The sequence below is a fragment of the Macaca fascicularis genome, chromosome 9 (genome assembly GCF_037993035.2).
Source record: "Macaca fascicularis isolate 582-1 chromosome 9, T2T-MFA8v1.1".
Taxonomy (NCBI): domain Eukaryota; kingdom Metazoa; phylum Chordata; class Mammalia; order Primates; family Cercopithecidae; genus Macaca; species Macaca fascicularis.
The window spans coordinates 78669984-78691595 of NC_088383.1; the positions used below are offsets into that span (position 1 = coordinate 78669984).

Genomic DNA, 21612 nt, shown 5'->3' on the forward strand with positions numbered 1-21612 from the left:
AGGGTTTTGCCACGTTGACCAGGCTGGTCACCTGGGCTTAAGTGATCTGCCAGCCTCGGCCTTCCAAAGGGCTGGGATTAAAGTCGTGAGCCACCTCAATTAGCCTCAATGAGTAATTCACAAGGAACATTTTGAAGACATTTTTTATCATCAGGACTTGGGGTGGGGATACAAATGGCATTTCGTAGGTGAAGGCCAGGGATTTTTGTTTTGTTTTGTTTTTTTGAGACAAATTCTTGCTCTGTCACCCAGGCTGGAGTACAGTGGCGCAATCTTGGCTCACAGCAAACTCAGCCTCCTGAGTTCAAGTGATTCTCATGCCTCAGCATGCACCACCACACCTGGCTAATTTTTGTATCTTCAGTAGAGACAGGGTTTCACCATGTTGGCCAGGCTGGTCTCTTCTGAACTTCCAGCCTCAAGTGATCTGCCCACCTCAGCCTTCCAAAGTGCTGAGATTACAGGTGTGAGCCGCTGCACCTGGCCGGTCAGGGGTATTGACAAACATCCTACAACGCACAGGAAAGTTCCCCACAGCAAATAAATATCAGCCCAAGACCGGGTGCAGTGGCTTATGCCTATAATCCCAACACTTTGTAAGGCTAAGCAGGAGGATCGCTTGAACCCAGGATTTCAAGACCAGCCTGGACAACATAGTGAAAACCTGACTCTACCAAAAAAAAAAAAAAAAAGTCAAAAAAAAACATTTAGCTAGGTATGCAGTACGTGCCTACGGTCTCAGCTACTCAGGAGGCTCAAGCAGGAGCCCAGGAGTTCAAGGCTGCAATGAGCTGTGATGGCTTGACAGAGTAAAACTGTCTCAGGGGAAAAAAAAAAAAAAAATCCAGCCCAAAATGTCAGTAGTGCCAAATTTAAGAAACTGCTGTAACAGAGCAATAACTTCTTTAACACACCTCTCCATTACTTGAAATTTCCAGTCTAAATGAAATTTAAGGGCTGGGCATGGGGGGGGCTCACGCCTGTAATCTCAGCACTCTGGCCTAGGCAGGAGGATCACCTGAGGTCAGAGGTTTAAGACCAGCCTGACCAACATGGTGAAACCCCATCTCTACTAAAATAACAAAAATTAGCTGGGCGTGGTGGTGGGCACCTGCAATCCCAGCTACTCAGTAGGCTGAGGCAGAATTGCTTGAACTCCAGACACGAAGGTTGCAGTGAGCCGAGATCCCACCACTGCACTCCAGCCTGGGTGACAAGAGCAAAACTCTGCCTCCCCCCAAAAAAAAAATTTAAGTTCATTCTCAATAATCACAATCAATGATATAATAGATGGTATAGAAATTCTCTTTCCTTCCGAAGTATCTAAATTTCACCAATATTTTCTCTTTTCATGGCTTCATTTTTAATGTTTTCTCATAAGTATCAAAAATCAAAAACCATTTTAGTGAACTTTCTGCCTAGTACACTGACTCACAAAAAAGCTTAGGTTATCCTATAAGTATTCTGTTCTTGTAATATTTACAAATTCAGTAAAATATTGATAATATTTACATACCCTCCCCATCCTCTGTTTCAGGGTACTACCCCCCACACTCTTTGTCCTTACTTATTTCTCCTTAAACAATATTGGTTCACTGCAACCTCTGCCTCCTGGGTTCAAGCAATTCTCCCCATCTCAGCCTCCCGTGTAGCTGGGATGACAGGCGCCTGCCACCACGCCTGGCTGATTTTTGTATTTTTTATTAGAGACAGGCTTTTGCTGTGTTGGCCAGGCTGGTCTTGAACTCCTGTTTGAGGTGATCCACCCACCTCGGTCTCCCAAAGTGCTGGGATTACAGGTGTGGGCCACTGTGCCTGGCCTAGAAGCTTTCTTTTTTTTAGTCAGTTACCAGTGTGAGAATTAAAAGATAGACAAAGAATTATATGTGAATAATAATTGTAAACGCTAGCTGCTTTAACCATTACCATAAATGAAAACTCAGAAAAGCAAAATTAATCAGCTGGATGTGGTGGCTCACACCTATAATCCCAACACACTGGGAGGCTGAAACAGGCCGATCATGAGGTCACGAGACCCATCCTTGCCAACATGGTTAAACCCATCTCTACTAAAAATACTGATCATGGTGGCACGTGCCTGTAGTCCCAGCTACTTGGGAGGCTGAGGCAAGAGAATTGCTTGAACCCGGGAGCTGGAGGTTGCAGGGAGCCAAGATCGCGCCACTGCACTACAGCCTGGCAACAGAGTAAGACTCCATCTCAAAAAATAATAATAATAGGCCGGGCGCGGTGGCTCAAGCCTGTAATCCCAGCACTTTGGGAGGCCGAGACGGGCGGATCACGAGGTCAGGAGATCGAGACCATCCTGGCTAACACAATGAAACCCCGTCTCCACTAAAAATACAAAAAAATTAGCCGGGCGTGGTGGCGGCGCCTGTAGTCCCAGCTACTCGGGAGGCTGAGGCAGGAGAATGGCGGGAACCCGGGAGGCGGAGCTTGCCGTGAGCCGAGATCGCGCCACTGCACTCCAGCCTGGGCGACAGAGCGAGACTCCGCCTCAAAAAAAAAAAAAAAAAATAATAATAATAATAATAATAATAATAATGATAATAATAAATAAATGTATATAAACAGGATTAGAAGAGGTTACATCTTATAAGTGATTGAATCTTTTTTCAGTTTAACAATAAAAAATGTATTCTCCATAACTAGTGAATCAAGTTTTTGTAGTTAGATTTAAGATCAAAGTAAGTTCTAGTTACTTGCTGATCTTCTGATAGTGTCAATGTCTGTGCTACATGGAGATTTTATAATGCCAGTGTCCTAGCTCCAATTCAAGAAACCTTTAAGTCATATTTCACCGGTCTTCAAAACCATGCGGCAGTGCCACTAGCAAGAGTAGGTTAAAACAGTAAATCTTCACTAATCCATAATTAACAAAAAATAACTTTATTTATTCAATCCAGGTATGAACCAGTTGTCTGCTCTAAAAGCTAGATATAGATGACCATCGTTATTACGGATATATGAAGTAAAAAGTTCAAATTGAAAGTTTTAAATTAAAAATTCTCGATAGCCTGAAAACTTTTCAAATTCAGTTTAGTAATCATATTCAAGAATTTATAATATAATTTTCCCACTTTACACTAATGCCCATTTAATGTACCACAACCTGGATAAAACAAAAATTACATGGGGCGGGGGGGTGTAGTGACGGGGTCTCACTATGTTGCCCAGGCTGGTCTCAAACTCCTGAGTTCAAGAGATCTTCCTATCTCAGCTTCCCAAAGCACTGGGATTATAGGCGTGAGCCACTGCATCCAAAAACTTACTTTTCTTTAAAGACAGTCACCAATTTAAGTAACAATTTATCCTGAATTAGCAGAGCTTCTCTTGTAGTCAGGTAAATACACCACATGGTCGGAAAGTAGATGAGGCCACTGTTTAGCTAAAATTTAGGTTCACTGGCCGGGCACGGTGCCTGGCACCTGTAATCCCAGCACTTTGGGACGCTGAGATGGGCGGATCACAAGGTCAGAAGTTCGAGACCAACCTGGCCAACATAGTGAAACCCCATCTCTACCAAAGATACAAAAATTGGCCTGGCATGGCAGCATGCGCCTGTAGTCCCAACAACTCGGGAGGCTGAGGCAGGAGAATCGCTTGAACTCGGGAGGTGGAGGTTGTGTGGTGAGCGAAGATCACGCCACCGCACTTCAGCCTGGGCAACAGAGCGAGACTCCATCTCAAAAAAAAAAAAACAACTAGGTTCATTAACTTCTGGATTCATTAAAGTCGTCCCTATTCACTTTTTCTAACGATTAAGGGGGAAAAAAGCCAGTAATACACGATTCTCTCGCTGGAAGCCATCACCCTCAGCAAACTAACACAAGGAACAGAAAACCAAACACAGCATGTCCTCACTCATAAGTGAAAATTGAACAATGAGAACACATGGACACAGAGTGGGGAACACCACACACTGGGGCCTGTCAGGAGGTGGGGGCAAGGGGTGGAAGAGCATTAGGACAAATATCTAATGCATGTGGGGCTTAAAACCTAGATGACAGGTTGACAGATGCAGCAAACCACCATGGCACATGTACACCTATGTAACAAACCTGCGTATTCTGCACATGTATCCCGGTACTTACATAAAATAAAATGACTCTTTCAAGTATATGTACCTCCAAGTTTAACAATAACAAATTTTGTAATTTCTTTCCAAAAGACTAAAATACAGGAAAGAAAAGTTTTCTAATGACTAAATCTCTTGAGAATGGTATAATGCATTATTAAACTTTTATACGCTAAAGCAAAGCTGTACAACAGGTATATAATGTGAGACATACATATAACTTTGTTTCTTTTAGTAACTACATTACGGTGAAAACTTTGGCCAGGCACGGTGGCTCACGCCTGTAATCCTAGCGCTTTGGGAGGCAGAGGCAGGTGGATCACTGGAAGTCAGGGGTTCAAGACCATCCTGGCCAACTTGGTGAAACCCTGTCTCTACTAAAAATACAGAAATTAGCTGGGCATGGTGGCAGGCACCAGTAATATCCCAGCTACTCGGGAGGCTGAGGCAGGAGAATCACTTGAACCTGGGAGGCAAAGGTTGTGATGAGCCAAGATCATGCCATTGCACTCCAGCCTGGGCAACAGAGCAAGACTCCATCTCAAAAAAAAAAAAAAAGAAGAGAAAAAGTAAAAACTTCAAAAAATATACATATATTTTTGAAACACTCTTGCTCTGTTGCCCAGGGTGGAATGCAGTAGCAGATCATCGTTCACTTTGAGTCTTGAGCTCCTGAGCTTAAGGGATCTTCCCACCTCAGACTCCTGAGTGGCTAGGTCTACAGGTGCACACGACCATGCTCAGCAAATTTTATTATTTATTTTGTAGAGACGGAGTCTCATTATGTTGCTCAGGCTGGTCTCAAACTCCTGGGCTCAACTGATCCTCCTACCTTGGCCTCCCAAAGTGCTGAAATTACAGGCATGATGCAACATGCACAGCCCAAAATACATTTTATTTAACCCAGTATCAAAAGTACTTCAAAAGAAAGAATTCAAAATTAATTTTAAAAAGTATTTTTTCCGGCCGGGCGTGGTGGCTCACGCCTGTAATCCCAGCACTTTAGGAGGCCGAGGCGGGCGGATCACAAGGTCAGGAGATCGAGACCACGGTGAAACCCCGTCTCTACTAAAAATTACAAAAAATTAGCCGGGCGCGGTTGTGGGCGCCTGTAGTCCCAGCTACTCGGGAGGCTGAGGCAGGAGAATGGCGTGAACCCGGGAGGCGGAGCTTGCAGTGAGCCGAGATCGCGCCACTGCACTCCAGCCTGGGCTGGGCGACAGAGCGAGACTCCGTCTCAAAAAAAAAAAAAAAAAAAAGTATTTTTTCCATATAAAAACCAATATTTGTTTAACATTTGATAAATAAAACTAATGAAATACTTTGTATTTTCCATACTGGATCTCTAAAATCTGATATATCTTTTACACTTATTGCACATGTAAATATATTTCAAGTACTCAACAGCCACATGTGGCTAGTGGCTTCTGAACTGGACAGTGCAACTATACAGAATAAGGCTCCTCTGCAATTTGCTGACAAAAATGCAACCCAAGAATCTTCCCATTCTCTAATTAGAAATGATTTTTCAGGCACATCCTTGTTAAAATTTGACTACAGAACACCAAAGTAATGTTATAATGCCTTTACAATCTCTAATAAAATATTAAAAATCACAAGTTATGTTACTTTTATATGGTGTACAAACCTCTTTAAAAAGCCCAGGCAGAATAATGACCATTGCTGAAGGGCAAATTTTAAAAATATGAAACTGTCTCTTTGAAAATAAGCTCACTCTAAAATGAAGTAGATGATAGTCCTTCTCTAGGAATAAGGGAATTCTGGCCATAATGAGTGATCTTCCTCCGCCACAGGAGCAGCATCCACTTTACTAAACAATGAATGATAACCTTAAGGTGGCTATATATGAACAAAATACATTTTCATGAGAGAAAGCCAAAGAAACAACCAGAAGAGTTCATAGTACCTTGGCAAACTTGAAGAATGGTCTTGGATCTTTTCTGAAATATTCAATATCAAACATCGCTTGAGGATCTGGAAGATCTGGGAAGTCTACAGCAAGGCGAGCATAAATACCATCCCTTGACCTGAAGTCAGGTATTCCACATGAAACAGACACCTAAAATGTGCATGGCATAATTTGTAAAATTAAATCTTCTACCTTTACAGGAACTAGCTAGCTCTCTTACCATATAATTAGCTAAGAGTTGAGAAAGAAAATTTTAGAATGAAACGTCTTTTAAGAAATAAAAATACGCCGGGCGCGGTGGCTCACGCTTGTAATCCCAGCACTTTGGGAGACCGAGGCAGGTGGATCACCTGAGGTCGGGAGTTCAAGACCAGCCTGACCAACATGGAGAAACCCCGTCTCTACTAAAAATACAAAATTAGCCGGGGTGGTGGCACATGCCTGTAATCCCAGCTACTCGGGAGGCTGAGGCAGGAGAATTGCTTGAACCCGGGAGGCGGAGGTTGCGGTGAGCCGAGATCGCGCCATGGCACTCCAGCCTGGGCAAAAAGAGTGAAACTCTGTCTCAAAAAATAAATAAATAAATAAATAAATAATAAAAATACAACCCTACCCCTTTTTTTTATTTTTTATTTTTTTTTTTCCGAGACGGAGTCTCGCTCTGCCGCCCAGGCTGGAGTGCAATGGCCGGATCTCAGCTCACTGCAAGCTCCGCCTCCCGGGTTCACACCATTCTCCTGCCTCAGCCTCCTGAGTAGTTGGGACTACAGGCGCCCGCCACCGCGCCCAGCTAGTTTTTTGTAGTTTTTAGTAGAGACGGGGTTTCACCGTGTTAGCCAGGATGGTCTCGATCTCCTGACCTCGTGATCCGCCCGTCTCGGCCTCCCAAAGTGCTGGGATTACAGGCTTGAGCCACCGCGCCCGGCCACAACCCTACCCTTATTTCAGAAATAAAACTCCCAAATAACTGAGAAGAATTAAATACACCTCATATTCCATCTTTAACACAAATAAGGAATTTTTAAGTCAGGCTAATTTTAAGCCTTTTAAGCATTTAGCCAACAAATTAAAGCAAATACAATTTGAGAAGAAAATAAACCATTTCAATAAATTATTTTAAGGAGAAAGTAGGGAAGAATTTTTTTTTTTTGAGACGGAGTCTTGCTCTATTGTCCAGTCTGGAGTGCAGTGGCACGATCTCAGCTCACTGCAAGCTACACCTCCCAGGTTCACACCATTCTCCTGCCTCAGCCTCCCGAGCTGCTGGGACTACAGGCGCCTGCCACCACGCAGGGATAATTTTTTGTATTTTTAGTAGAGACAGGGTTTCACCGTGTTAGCCAGGATGGTCTCAATCTCCTGACCTTGTGATCTGCCCACCTCGGCCTCCCAAAATACTGGGCTTACAGGTGTGAGCCACCGTGCCTGGCCTTTTGTTCTTTTTTTTTTTTTTTTTTTTTTTTTTTTTTTTGAGACGGAGTCTCGCGCTGTGTCACCCAGGCTGGAGTGCAGTGGTGCGATCTCGGCTCACTGCAAGCTCCGCCTCCCAGGTTCACGCCATTCTCCTGCCTCAGCCTCCGAGTAGCTGGGACTATAGGCGCCCGCCACCGCGCCCGGCTAGTTTTTTTTTTTTGTATTTTTAGTAGAGACGGGGTTTCACCATGTTAGCCAGGATGGTCTCGATCTCCTGACCTCGTGATCCACCCGCCTCGGCCTCCCAAAGTGCTGGGATTACAGGCTTGAGCCACCGCGCCCGGCTGTTCTTTTTTTTTTTTAAGACACTTTCGCTCTAATGCCAGGCTGGAGTGCAGTGGTGCCATCATGGCTCACTGTGGCCTCAACTTTTCCGGCTCAAGCAATCCTCCCACCTCAGCCTCCTGAGTAGCTGGGACTACAAGTACACACGAGCACACCAGGCTAATTTTTTGTAGAGACAGGGTCTATGTTGCTCAGGGTGATCTCGAACTCCAGGGCTCAAGTGATCCTCCCACTTTAGCCTCCCAAAGTGCTGGAATTACATGCATGAGGCACTCCACCAGCCAAGAATTTCTATTACAGAAAAATAATTCCAAAGAAATTGCTCCTTTAGTTAGGATTCTATTACCTCAATACTACAATTTTCTTTTTCATTAAAAAAACAATGTATAGCCAGGCGCGGTGGATCACGCCTGTAATCCTGGCGCTTTGGGAGGCCAAGGCGGGCAGATCACGAGGTCAGGAGTTTGAGACCAGCCTGGCCAATATGGCGAAACCCTGTCTCTACTAAAAATACAAAAATTAGCTGGGTGTGGTGGCGTGTGCCTGTAATCCCAGTTACTCGGGAGGCTGAGGCAAGAGAACTGCTTGAACCCGGGAGGCAGAGGTTGCAGTGAGCCAAAAGACTGCGCCACTGCACTCCACCAGCCTGGGCAACAGAACAAGACTCTGTCTCTCTTGAAAAAAAAAAAAAAAAGGAAACAAACACTGTACAGGCCAGGAGACGCTGAGGTTGCAGTGAGCCATGATGGCACCACTGCACTCCAGCCAGGGCAACACAGCAAGACGCTGTATCCAAAAAAAAAAAAAAAAGTGTAATATTTCAATTATTCATTTCTTTGAGACTTATGCACTAATCGTACAAAAAAATCCTGACATTTCAGATAGCGATTCCAGAAGTTATTGTTTCATCATCTTACCAGAGTTGACTCCAATTTGACCTGGAGTCAAGGTCAATTCAAGTTAAACAAACTTGTCTACATCGTTATCTGTGAGCAAAACATTCTCCTGATGATCATCTAAGATTATGCAACACCCTTTCACAACTCGGAACAGCAGAAAACAGGACAAAATTTTACAGCAGTTGCTCTGGCTGCTAACATGTAATATACTCTGCATAAAACACACACTATGCAATAGCCTTAGGTAACTAATTAGCTGCAACCCTAACGTAGATCAAAGAGAACATGTCGCCACAATCACATCATCTTAATTAAAACGGAGGGAAGGCAGGAATCTGTTATCTTCCCAACGTTAAGTTTTTCACTTGTGAATACCAAGTAGGTTTCCAGTTTCTCATAAAGATCGAACAAATAGCCAATTTCTCCATCAGACTCTGACATCCCTTAACAAAAGCAGTTTCAATTCCCTGCATCTCCCTTAGGAGCTGTAATAAAATGCAGGTAAAAATCTTGCCTTAACTCCAGTTACCCAGTGTGCTATAAATAAGCAGAAGCAAATATTTTTTTAAGGCTGTTGGAGAGGTTTTAAAAATCTGAACTAATTTAGCAACTGCTGCTGCACTCAGTTTTTGGCAGTTTCCAAACATCCATTATCACGTAAGGATAAATCTTTCTAAACCAGAAAAATGCTTCCTACTTGGAAAAGGCATGAGAAAATACATATACGACTTCCCACATTTACTAGTCTTACATACCCCAGCTCCAGTTAGAACTATAATTTTTTTGCATTCTTGCAGTAATTTCACAGCATCTTCAATTGTATTAATATCTTTTCTTTTTTTCCTTTTTGGTGGTTCTGAAAGGATATTAATAACAATCTGCCACAGTGTCATATCATCCAACTCAGGTGGAGGAATTGTTTCCGGCAATAAATCTTTAAGAATTGTTCGAGGATCTGTGCCAATCATAAGATGTTGCTGAACAAAAGTATATGGACCTACAATAAGGGGGAAAAGACTTAAAGTCAACTTATCAAGTAACTAAAAATCTCATTTATTTTCTGAAGTAATGAGTTAGTAACCTGTGAGGATTTTTTGCAAAGTAAGAAAATGCAATTTAATGGTATTCTATTCTCAGTACACCCTCAAAATTAATGCTATATCCCAATGAGATTAGGAAGATCTAATCAAGAGTTGGGAAGACCCCCTTGAGCTATAAGTATATATTTTAAGAGTCTAATTAACAACTAGAATTAAGTTCTTATGGTTAATACCTAGAAATACACAGTAACAAAAGTATTTACCAAAGGGTTCTACAAATCAACACAGAAAAGATCTTACCAGTCCTAAAAGCCTGTATTACTTATCATTAAAACCACACAGGAAAAATAAATGAAAATCTATACATAACTGCCATCTTAATTTTTTTCCGGTAATTTTTCAATTTGATCTTAACCAATCTTCCAAGATAATACATACAATGTTGATGTTCTGAGAATTAATCATTTTCTTTTACCCTGAAATTGCTCAAACCAGCTCCCTAGCTTGAGAAAACCAAAAAAAATTAATAAATAAATCAGACACCAAAGAGAAACTGATCTTCACTGTTTAAATAGTCAAGCCATTTGTAAGAGTGAGAACATAAAACGATCCACTTTCAAGATGGTTATGTTATACCTTTGGTATAAAAAAACTGATAATGCTTTCTATATCGAAATACTTTCCCGTTTCATTCACATATTTATTAAGTATTTACTGAGCACAAACTATGTGCCAGGCACTTTTTTAGGCACTGACAAGACAGGAGTATACAGGTCAGTCAAAAATTCCTGCTCCCATCGAGCTTATATTCTAGACCAGGAAACAATACAATTTAAAAAATAAGATACAGAGCTTGTCAAGAAGTGGTAAGTGTAAAATAAAGTGAAAAAAACAAAGAAGGAATATGAAGTGAGGGAGGAAGATATTCTAACTGGATGAAGAACACTACACAAAAAGGGTACAAATGAGGCTGGGAGAGGTGGCTCATGCCTGTAATCTCAGCACTTTGGGAGGCTGAGGCGGGCGGATCACCTGAGGTCGGGAGTTCAAGACCAGCCTGACCAACATGGTGAAACCCCGTCTCTACTAAAAATACAAAATTAGCCGGGCATAGCGGTATATGCCTGTAATCCCAGCTGCTCAAGAGGCTGAGGCAGGAGAATCGCTTGAACACGGAAGGCGGAGGGTGCGGTAAGCCGAGACTGCGCCATTGCACTCCAGCCTGGGCAACAAGAGCGAAACTCTGCCTCAAAACAAAATTATCAAAAAACATACATTTACTCTCTAAAGTTAACAGCTCTGAGCCATACCTATCCGTGGCCTTGGAGTCCAGTCACTAGAGCTTGCATGTGAGGCTCTATCCTCCTCATCACTTTCACAAGAATGAAAACCATTAGTGATAATTTCATCACCGAACAGAAGGTTATCTGCAAAAGAAACCAAGTCAGTCAAGGCTGCCAAAACAATATGCACCTAAAATGTATGAAGACCTATAAACGGTTATAGAGCAATCATTTTCATCGAGTACAGCATTTAACATTTATACTGCATGTGTAAAGAATGCCTATGGGGTCAGCATGCACTGTTCATTGGAACAGTTTCTTCATCTTTAGGAATTCTGCTCAGACTCAGTTTCAGCCAAAATCTAAAAATAAATTAAGTCTACTTAAAAAACAGAAAAAGAGGCCGGGCACGGTGGCTCAAGCCTGTAATCCCAGCACTTTGGGAGGCCGAGACGGGCGGATCACGAGGTCAGGATATCGAGACCATCCTGGCTAACACGGTGAAACCCCGTCTCTACTAAAAAATACAAAAAACTAGCCGGGCGAGGTGGCGGGCGCCTGTAGTCCCAGCTACTCGGGAGGCTGAGGCAGGAGAATGGCGTAAACCTGGGAGGCGGAGCTTGGAGTGAGCTGAGATTCGGCCACTGCACTCCAGCCTGGGCGACAGAGTGAGACTCCGTCTCAAAAAAAAAAAAAAAAACAGAAAAAGATAGCCGGGCGCGGTGACTCATGCCTGTAATTGCAGAGCTCTGGGAGGCCAGGGCAGGTGGATCACCTGAGGTCGGGAGTTCAAGACCAGCCTGACCAATATGGAGAAACCCCCGTCTCTACCAATAATACAAAAAGTAGCCAGGCATGGTGGCTCATGCCTGTAATCCCAACTACTGAGGAGGCTGCGGCACTAGAATGGCTTGAACCCGGGAGGCGGAGGTTGCAGTGGGCTGAGAGGTGAGCTGAGATCGCGCCATTGTACTACAGCTTAGCGAAACCCCGTCTTTAAAAAAAAAAAGAAAGAAAATAATCTAGCTAGAATGTATCAATCACAAACAACAGCGTTAGTGAAACGTGTAATAAATGGGCATTTACACAAAAATGTCATTCAAATATAACCTTGGCAATGCGCACGTTAAACTCTCACATAATACTAAACAGGTATCTCTGCATTGTTTCTTCTATTAAACAGTATCAATAACACTATTATTATTAGATATATAATAAATTAATATTCAACTGTGTTGTTTGAAATCAGGGTCTCTTTACTAAACCAGTCCCTAAAAGCATATACTACTTTTTTTTTGAGACGAGGTCTCACTCTGTCGCCCACCCTGGAGTGCAGTGGCGCGATCACAGCTCACTGCAACCTCAAACTCGGGGGCAATCCTCCCACCTCAGTAGCTGGGACTACAGCTGTGCGACACCACGTCCGGGTTTTTCAATTTTTAGTAGAGAGGAGGTCTCGCTATGTTGCCCAGGCTAGTCTAAAACTCCTAGGCTCAAGAAATCCTCCTGCTTTGGCCTCCCAAAGTGCTGGGGTTACACGAAAGAGCCACCGCGCCCGGCCTGACCCAAGTATTGATAAAGACGAACACATATCAAGGAGAGAAACTCCTCCTTGAGAGAAACAAAAATATGAAACCTGACGGGGCATGGTGGCTCACGCCGGTAATCCCAGCACTTTGGGAGGCCGATGCGGGCGAATCACGAAGTCAAGAAATCGAGACTATCCTGGCCAACATGGTGAAATCCTGTCTCTGCTAAAAATACAAAAATTAGCTGGGCGTGGTGGCGGGTGCCTGTAGACCCAGCTACTCGGGAGGCTGAAGCAGGAGAATAGCTTGAACGGGACAGGCGGAGGTTGCGGTGAGCCGAGATCTCGCCACTGCACTTCAGCCTAGCGACAGAGAGAGACTCTGTCTCAAAACAAAACAAAAAGCAAAAAACCTTGAAGAACATGACAATTGCAACATATCTGCTTCATTATGCTAGAAATGTTAAATGTGTGTATCATTACTACGTACAAAAAGGTATGCTTGGCCCAAACACCGTTACCGTACAAGAGCAAAATTAGAATAAAATATGAACTGCTCTAAAAGTACAATCACTCTCCCATGCCTACTTCTAACTGCATTACATAATTTTAATATCTTCAGAAACAGCCATGTTCTTTAAATTTTGCAGGCTGTGACTACAGAAACAGCTTTCCTCTTTTAAAAATTGTAACTTCAGGCATAAAAATATAGACCTTCAAAAAAAAAAACAGCAAACTGCACAGGTGTCAGTTTACAAAAAGCAATTGAAAACGCCGACCAACGGGACAGCCAAAAAGTTGCAGACTTAAGTGTGTTGGTGGGTGAAGAAAAGCAAATGAAAAATAAAATAAAGAAGAAAAAGGAAAGAAAAAAAAAAAAAAGCTCTAACAAAACCAATATGCTAAAAGAGTAAGAGGGTGAGAGAAACTTATTTTAAAGTGACTGCGAGAGTCTCCCGACCTGGCTGCTGCGCAAAGCGCAAGGCCGCCCAGGCGGGTCACGGACGGAGGAAAAGAGCAAATCCACCAGCAGCTCGCGCAGCAGGAACGGCAGCCCCGGAGGAGCGCAGCTGAGCGGAGGGCCGTGGTGGGGAGGGGAACGCCGCAGAGCCTGCCCCGAGTCGCCGGCCGCCCTCAACCTCACACCAGTAGGAGCCCGGGGAAAGGGAGGAGGAGATGCGCAGTTCCGGCCGCCCGCACCCTGCGCACCTCGGTACCCAATCGCCGCCGCCGCCGCCTCTTCCTCCTCCTCGCCCTCGTCGTCGTCGTCTTCGTCGTAGAAGCTGTCGGCCAGCGGTGGCTCCCGAGATGGGCCCTGCAGGCCCGGCCCATTGTCTCCTTCCCCAGCCGCCGCAGTCGCCTGGGCCTCTTGCTCCCCGCCCGCCGCCGCCGCCTCTGCCTCCCGCCACAGCGCCGCCGCCGCAACCGGGCAGCCCCCGGCCGCCGGCACCTCACGCTCTGGGGCTGCCCCACCGGGCTCGCCCGGGCTCCGCTCGAGGCCAGGACCATCTCTCCGCGGCCTCTTGCGGAGCGGCTCCCCGGCGGGGGGCGACCCGGCCTCCCTCTCGGCCCCCGCCGCCGAGGGGGAGCCGCCGGGCTGAAGGGCGAGGGCCGCCTCGTCCGCCATCTTCCAACTGCCTCTCTGGCCCTCCTCCCTCGCCTCCTCTGCTCCCGCTCGACGCGCGGCACTGGCGCCCCCGCGGCTCCGGCTGCGGGAGATTTAAACCCCGTCACGTGACCCGCCCCATCGCCGCCCCCGCCCCCTCGGCGCTCCCGCCACCCACGCGGGCCAGACCACAACACTACGGGTCACGTGACGGGCGGAGGCTGTTGCATCTACCCCTCCGCCTGGGCTGGAAGCACGCTCGGCCCCGGCGGCCGCGGCCCTGCGCCTTTGTGGCGGGCGTGTAGTGCAACCAAATTCGCCCCTCGGCCGCTTTTTGAACTTCTCTTTGAAACCGACCTCAAATCACTACCGCCTGAACAGCTCAAGTTTTGGTCCGCCCTGGGAATTTCCACTTCTACCTGAAGTGTACACCTGGCCTGCCTTAGCGTTGTCTAGCTTTAGCTAAGGGTTGAAACACAGCTGAAGCTGGCTAAGGACTTAGCTCCCTGAAATACGCTGGATAGTCGTTCTGTTTTGTTAATGGGTAGGAATAGAGGCAAAAGGAGAAGGCTCCCTTCCCACCCTCCTCACACCGTTCTGACAGCTCCTCTTTAGCTCCTTTTTCTGCTCCTAGCTTCTCTCCTTAGTCAGTTGCTTTTTCTCCTCTCTCCATCACTTGTAGGGTGGTATAGATTGTCAAATCCTGGGAAGACCTTTGACTTGGAGGTTTGGAGTTCAGCCGATCTAGTTTCTGGCTCCAGATTGGCTTCAAACGTGTGTGAATTCCCTCCTCTGGGCCTCAGTTTTCTCACGTGCAGAATGGGTTTGTTGGGTCGGTATGAGGAGAGCTCGGGAAGAAAATGGCTTGGCCTCCGTGGACATCTGCTCTTGGTTAAAATTTGGAGTCCTTCCTTTCTAGCATGAGCTATCTAACCTTTTCTAAAGTTAATTTTTCTCATGTCTTAAATTGTAATAATGAAGTACTTTAAAAGGTCATAGATTTAAATGAGATAACCAGATGTAAAATCAGGGGTACCTAGTAGTTTAAAAGGCTTAGTGGAAAGCCCTTCCACTTTCCTCTCTCCCTGAAATTCTGGGACACTGTGACTCCATATCTAACCTTAACTGAGGACCCATATAACCCATGGTAGATCTAGAGCCGGTGTTTGTTACGGCATCTCCCTGGAGCACAGCCTTTCTATCTGTTTAAAGGACCTCTATGAGTTTATGGTACACTGTCCCTTAAGCCGAGCGTGGGTTCTGGCCATACTGCATCAATTACTTGCGTGACTTTAGGCAATCAACTTAAAGCTGTTTCTTCATCCTTAAAATTAAAAAAATTAAAAATAGAATGTTGGAAATATATCACTAAGGTCCCATCTGCATCCAAAAGTCTTATTTCATCTGGTCACCACTATTCATTTCTGAAAGTGATCATCTCTAGTCCTAGAAGCCTTAAACCCATCTTTGGGAGCGTGGGGGACAAGGGGAGGGAGAGCATTAGGACAAATAGCTAATGCATGCGGGACTGAAAACCTAGCTGGATGCGGTGGCTCACGCCTGTAATCCCAGCACTTTGGGAGGCCGAGGCAGGCAGATCACCTGAGGTCGGAAGTTCGAGACCAGCCTGACCAACACCCCGCATCTACTAAAAATACAAAATTAGCCGGGCGTGGTGGCACATGCCTGTAATCCCAGCCACTCAAGAGACTGAGTCCGGAGAATCGCTTGAACCCGGGAGGCAGACGTTGCGGTGAGCCAAGATCGCGCCATTGCACTCCAGCCTGGGCTACAAGAGCAAAACTCCATCTCAAAAAAAATAAAACTTAGATCAGGGGTTGATTGGTGCGGCCAATCACTGTGGCTCACCTATAACTATGTAACAAACCTACACATTCTGCAGCTGTATACTGGAACTTAAATTAAAAAAAAAAAAAAAAATCTTTGAAGCGTCTGTTCATACTGATCCCGCTGAAATCCATCTGACCAATCAATGACCAAATCCTGTTATCCTTCCTTTCTTCCTACACTCCTCCCAATTCCTGACTAGGCACCGCACTCCTAGTGGTTGACATACTTGGTCCTCCCCACTTTCTGTCTTATACTACAAAATATTTCATAAATTGACTCTCAGCTACATTGGTGGAATGCAATATATGAAATGTTGAGAGTCGGTAGCCCAATAAAATAGAAACAAAATTCCCAGCTTTTTTGAGAAAAAGATGTTTGTAAACTTATGAGCATCCTGTTATTCATTCATTCATTTATATGTATAGTGCATTATTGACACATGTGAAGTTTATGAACTACAAGGAACGTTATGTGATCAGTATTATTATTAGTATGCTGAGAGATCAGAGATGCAGTATGCTTTTCAGGTAGGATAAATGAGAGACAAAAATTGTATTAAAACAAAAACAAAAAATCCCGATTAGACTTCTGGTCTACCACTGGTGAAGAACTAACATTAAGGCCGGGTGCTGTGGCTCATGCCTGTAGATCCCAGCACTTTGGGAGGCCAAGGAAGGCAGATCACCTGATGTCAGGAGTTCGAGACCAGCCTGACCAATATGATATAACCTCATTTCCACTAAAAATACAAAAATTAGCTCGCAGTGGTGGCATGCGCCTGTAATCCCAGCTACTCGGGAGGCTGAGACAGGAGAATCGCTTGAACCCAGGAGGTGGAGGTTGCAGTGAGCTGAGATCATACCATTGCACTCCAGCCTGGGCAACAAGAGTGAAACTCGGCCTCAAAAAAAAAAAAAGAACTAACATATTCTGGTTGACTTAGCAGTTCTATTCTCTTAAGTTAATAAATTGGCCTAATAGCTTTGATATCAGTCTCGTGTGACTACAATTAGTAAGGGAGTTAGTATTAACTCTTTTGTACTAATAAAATGTTACTGTCAAAACTTAAAAATACAAATGGAAATCCCTACCTCACACAATATACAAAAATAAATTCCAGCCGGGCGCGGTGGCTCACGCCTGTAATCCCAGCACTTTGGGAGGCCGAGGCGGGCGGATCACAAGGTCAGGAGATCGAGACCACGGTGAAACCCCGTCTCTACTAAAAATACAAAAAATTAGCTGGGCGCGGTTGTGGGCGCCTGTAGTCCCAGCTACTCGGGAGGCTGAGGCAGGAGAATGGCGTGAACCCGGGAGGCGGAGCTTGCAGTGAGCCGAGATCGCGCCACTGCACTCCAGCCTGGGCGACAGAGCGAGACTCCGTCTCAAAAAAAAAAAAAATAAATAAATAAATAAATAAATAAATAAATAAATTCCAGCCAGGCGTGGTGGCTCACGCCTGTAATCCCAGCACTTTGGGAGGCTGAGGCAGGCAGATCACCTGAGGTCGGGAGTTCAAGACCAGCCTGGCCAACATGGAGAAACCCTGACTCTACTAAAAAAAAAAATTAGGCGTGGTGGCACATGCCTGTAATCCCAACTACTTGGGAGGCTGAGGCAGGAGAATTGCTTGAACCTAGGAGGCAGAGGTTGCGGAGAGCTGAGATCGCACCATTGCACTCCAGCCAGGGCAACAAGAGCAAAACTTCATCTCAAAAATATAAAAAATAAAAAAAATTCCAGATGGATTGAAGAACTAAATGAAAAAATACAAAAATAAAAATATTATGACATTTTAGAATATTTATAACTTTGGATCAAGAAAGAACTTCTTAGCAAGGCAGGAGCCATTTTTTAAATGATAAAAATATTTGACAACATAAAAATGTAAAATATGCTCAAACCTATTAGTAGTCAAGGAGATGCAGTGAAAAAATGTACTCGCCAAGTGTGATGGCTCATACCTATAATCCCAGCACTTTAGGAAGCTGAAGTAGAAGGATGGCTTGAGCTCAAGAATTTGAGATCATCCTGGGCCACACAGTGAGACCTCATCTCTACAAAAAAATATAAAAATTAGTCCAGCATCCTGGTTTGCACCTGTAGTCCGAACTAATTGGGAGGCTGAGGCAGGAGGACTGCTTGAGCCTGAAGGTCGAGGCTGCAGTGATCCATGATCGAGCCACTGCACTCCAACCTGGGCAACACAGCAAGACCCTACCTCAAAAAAATAAAATAACATCCGGGTGCGGTAGCTGATGCCTGTAATCCTAGTACTTTGGGAGGCCGATGTGGGTGGATCACTTGAGGTCAGGAGTTCAAAACCAGCCTGGCCAACATGGTGAACCCTCATCTCTACTAAAAATATACAAAAATTAGCCAGGCGTGGTGGTGTGCGTCTGTAATCTCAGCTACTCTGGAGGCTGAGGCACGAGAATCGCTTGGACTTGGGAGGCGGAGGTTGCAGTGAGCTGAGATTATGCCACTGCACTCCAGCCTAGGTGACAGAGTGAGACTCTGTCTCAAAAAGAAAATAAACTAACATTAAAACATGACCAGGAACGGTGGCTCACACCTGTAATCCCAGCACTTTGGGAGGCTGAGGTGGGCAGATCACCTGAGGTCAAGAGTTTAAGACCAGCCTGGCCAATATGTGAAACCCTGTCTCTACTAAAAATTAGCCAGGTGTGGTGGCACACGCCTGTGACCCCAGATACTCAGGAGGCTGAGGCAAGGGAATCGCTGGAACACAGGAGGCAGAGGCTGCAGTGAACCAAGATCGCAAGATCTTGAGACAGAGTGAGATTCCATCTCACACACACACACAAGAAAACAAGGTATTACTTTTCACCCCTCAAATAGGCAAAAAAAAATTTTTATTGTCACTGTCTGTTGCTAAGCAGAATATGGAGAAACTGATACATTGCTATCATAATGTTGGAAAGTAATCTGGAAACGTTTTTTTACATTATACATATATTCCCAGCATTTTGGGAGGCAGAAGCAGGGGGATCACTTGAAGTCAGAGTTTGAGACCAGCCTGCCCAACATGGCGAAACGCTGTCTCTACTAAAAATACAAAAATTAGCCGGGTGTGGTGGCATGCACCTATAGTCCCAGCTATTGGGGAGGCTGAGGTGGGAGAATCACTTGAATCCAGGAGGTGGAGGTTAGCCAAGATCATGCCATTGCACTCCTGCCTGAGTGACAGAGTAAGACTCTGTCTCAAAAAAACAAACAAACAAACCAAAAAACATCTTTATTGTGGCATTGATATTGCTGGGGAAAAGTCAAGAAAATAATCCAAATGTCTTCAATAAAAAACCTGTTGATCAAATTATGGTGCACACATACTATGGCATATTATGCCACCATTAAAAGGTTTTGTGGGCCGGGGGCGGTGGCTCACACCTGTAATCCCAGTACTTTGGAAGGACAAGGCAGGAGGATCACGAGGTCAGGAGATTGAGACCATCCTGGCTAACATGGTGAAACCCTGTCTGTAATAAAATTACAAAAAATTAGCCAGGCGTGGTGGCGGGTGCTTGTAGTCCCAGCTACTCAGGAGGCTGAGGCAGGAGAATGACGTCAACCCGGGAGGCGGAGGTTGCAGTGAGCCGAGATGGCACCACTGCACTCCAGCCTGGGCAACAGAGCAAGACTCTTGCTCAAAAAAAGAATTAAAAAAAAAAAGGGTTTGTAACTGTTGTTGTTGAGGAGTGTGTGTGATACACTGTTAGTGACAAAAGCAAGTTGCACAGTAATGTGTGCATTATTATCCTTTCTTATTTAATAAATATCCCTTTATTATTATTTTATTTTATTAATTTAATTTTTTTTTTTGAGATGGAGTCTCTCTCTGTTGCCCAGGCTGGAGTGCGCTGGTGCAATCTTGGCTCACTGCAACCTCCACCTCCTGGGTTCAACTGATTCTCCCACCTCAGCCTCCCCAATAGCTAGGACTACAGGTGCATGCCACCATGCCCGGCTAATTTTCATATTTTTAGTAGAGACAGGGTTTTGCCATGTTGGCCAGGCTGGTCGCAAACTCCTGACCTCGTGATCCACCCACCTTGGCTTCCCAAAGTGCTGGCATTACAGGTGTGAGCCACCATGCCCAGCCAATTATTTCTTTTCACTAGGACTTTGGAAGGACGAGGCGGGAGGATCACGAGGTCAGGAGATTGAGACCATCCTGGCTAACATGGTGAACATAATTATTATTATTATTTTTGAAACCTCTATATGACTACGAGAAAAGTATTTTTATCTGATGAATATGAGTCGTTTTAACTTATTAGGCCCAAAGAGATATAAAAATGAGACAGCAGACCAGGCACAGTGGCTCATACCTGTAATCCCAACACTTTGGGAGGCTGAAGTGGGAGATTGCTTGAGGTCAAAAGTTCAAGACCATCCTGGCCAATGTGGTGAAAACCCGTCTCTACAAAAAATACAAAAATTAGCTGGGCGTTGTGGCCCATGCCTGTAGTCCCAGCTACTTGGAAGTCTGCAGTCGGAGGATCACCTGACCCTGGGAAGATCCAGGATGCAGTGAACCGAGATTGTGCCACTGTACTCCAGCCTGGGTGACAGAGCTTACTCCCCACTTTGATTTGTGTATTTGTCTCTTGAAACTGCTTGCCACAGGTAGCTACAAATTCACCCAATACTTCAGCATATCATAAGAGTGAAAAGAAAAAAAAAATTCATCCAATAATGCCACACCAGAAGCTATAAACTGCGCCCTATAACTTAACAATGTATAGCCAATCACTAATGATTGTTGTTTCTGTAAACCAATGAGAATTCCTGACAGATAACTTTGTTATCAGTTCACTCCCTGCCCGCTTTTTCATTGAAAAAATCTTCCTGTAATGGATAAGGAGCTGAGTGAAGCTCATATCCAAGATTACTTGGGTCTGAATCTTTAGGTAGCTATCTTCACTTTGGCTCAGTTAAACTTTTTTTTTTTTTTTTTTTTTTTTTTTGAGACGGAGTCTCGCTCTGTGGCCCAGGCTGGAGTGCAGTGGCTGATCTCAGCTCACTGCAAGCTCCGCCTCCCGGGTTCACAGCGTTCTCCTGCCTCAGCCTCCCGAGTAGCTGGGACTACAGGCGCCCGCCACCTCGCCCGGCTAGTTTTTTGTATTTTTTAGTAGAGACGGGGTTTCACGGTTTCACCGTGTTAGCCAGGATGGTCTCGATCTCCTGACCTCGTGACCCACCCGTTTCGGCCTTCCAAAGTGCTGGGATTACAGGCTTGAGCCACCACGCCCGGCCCCCAGTTAAACTCTTTAAATTATATTTTGTGCCTCAGCCTCTTCCTTTTAGGTCAAAATCTTTTTTTTTTTTCTTTTCTTTTTTTTTTTTTCTTTTCTTTTTTTTTTTCTTTTCTTTTTTTTTTTTTTGAGACCAAGTCTCCTGCTATCACCCAGGCTGGAGTGCAGTGGCACGATCTCAGCTCACTGCAACCTCTGCCTCCCAAGTTCAAGCAATTCCTCTACCTCAGCCTCCTGGGTAGTAGCTGGGAATACCGGTGTGCATTACCATGCCCGGCTACTTTTTGTATTTTTAGTAGAGATGGGGTTTCACCATATTGGCCAGGCTGGTCTTAAACT

General features: G+C 44.9%; 1 protein-coding gene across 6 annotated transcripts in view; it reads right to left on the bottom strand.

Moving 5' to 3' along the window:
• SIRT1 (sirtuin 1) overlaps positions 1-14230 on the bottom strand; it is a 36257-nt gene extending 22027 nt beyond the window's left edge. For 4 of the 6 annotated variants that reach the window (XR_012417893.1, XR_012417892.1, XM_005565730.5 and 1 more), the window contains exons 1-4: positions 13747-14230; positions 11037-11153; positions 9442-9683; positions 6027-6179 (exon numbers count right to left, since the gene is read on the bottom strand). Coding sequence is in view for 2 of the 6 variants with exons in the window: in XM_005565730.5 (XP_005565787.1) it covers positions 6027-6179; positions 9442-9683; positions 11037-11153; positions 13747-14164 (930 nt within the window). In the remaining 4 variants the exon portion in view is untranslated. Of the gene's footprint in view, positions 1-6026; positions 6180-9441; positions 9684-11036; positions 11154-13746 lie in introns of those variants that run through there. The other 2 variants (XM_045361127.3, XM_015456291.4) reach the window with 1 other exon arrangement.
• Between the last annotated feature and the right edge of the window lie 7382 nt (positions 14231-21612).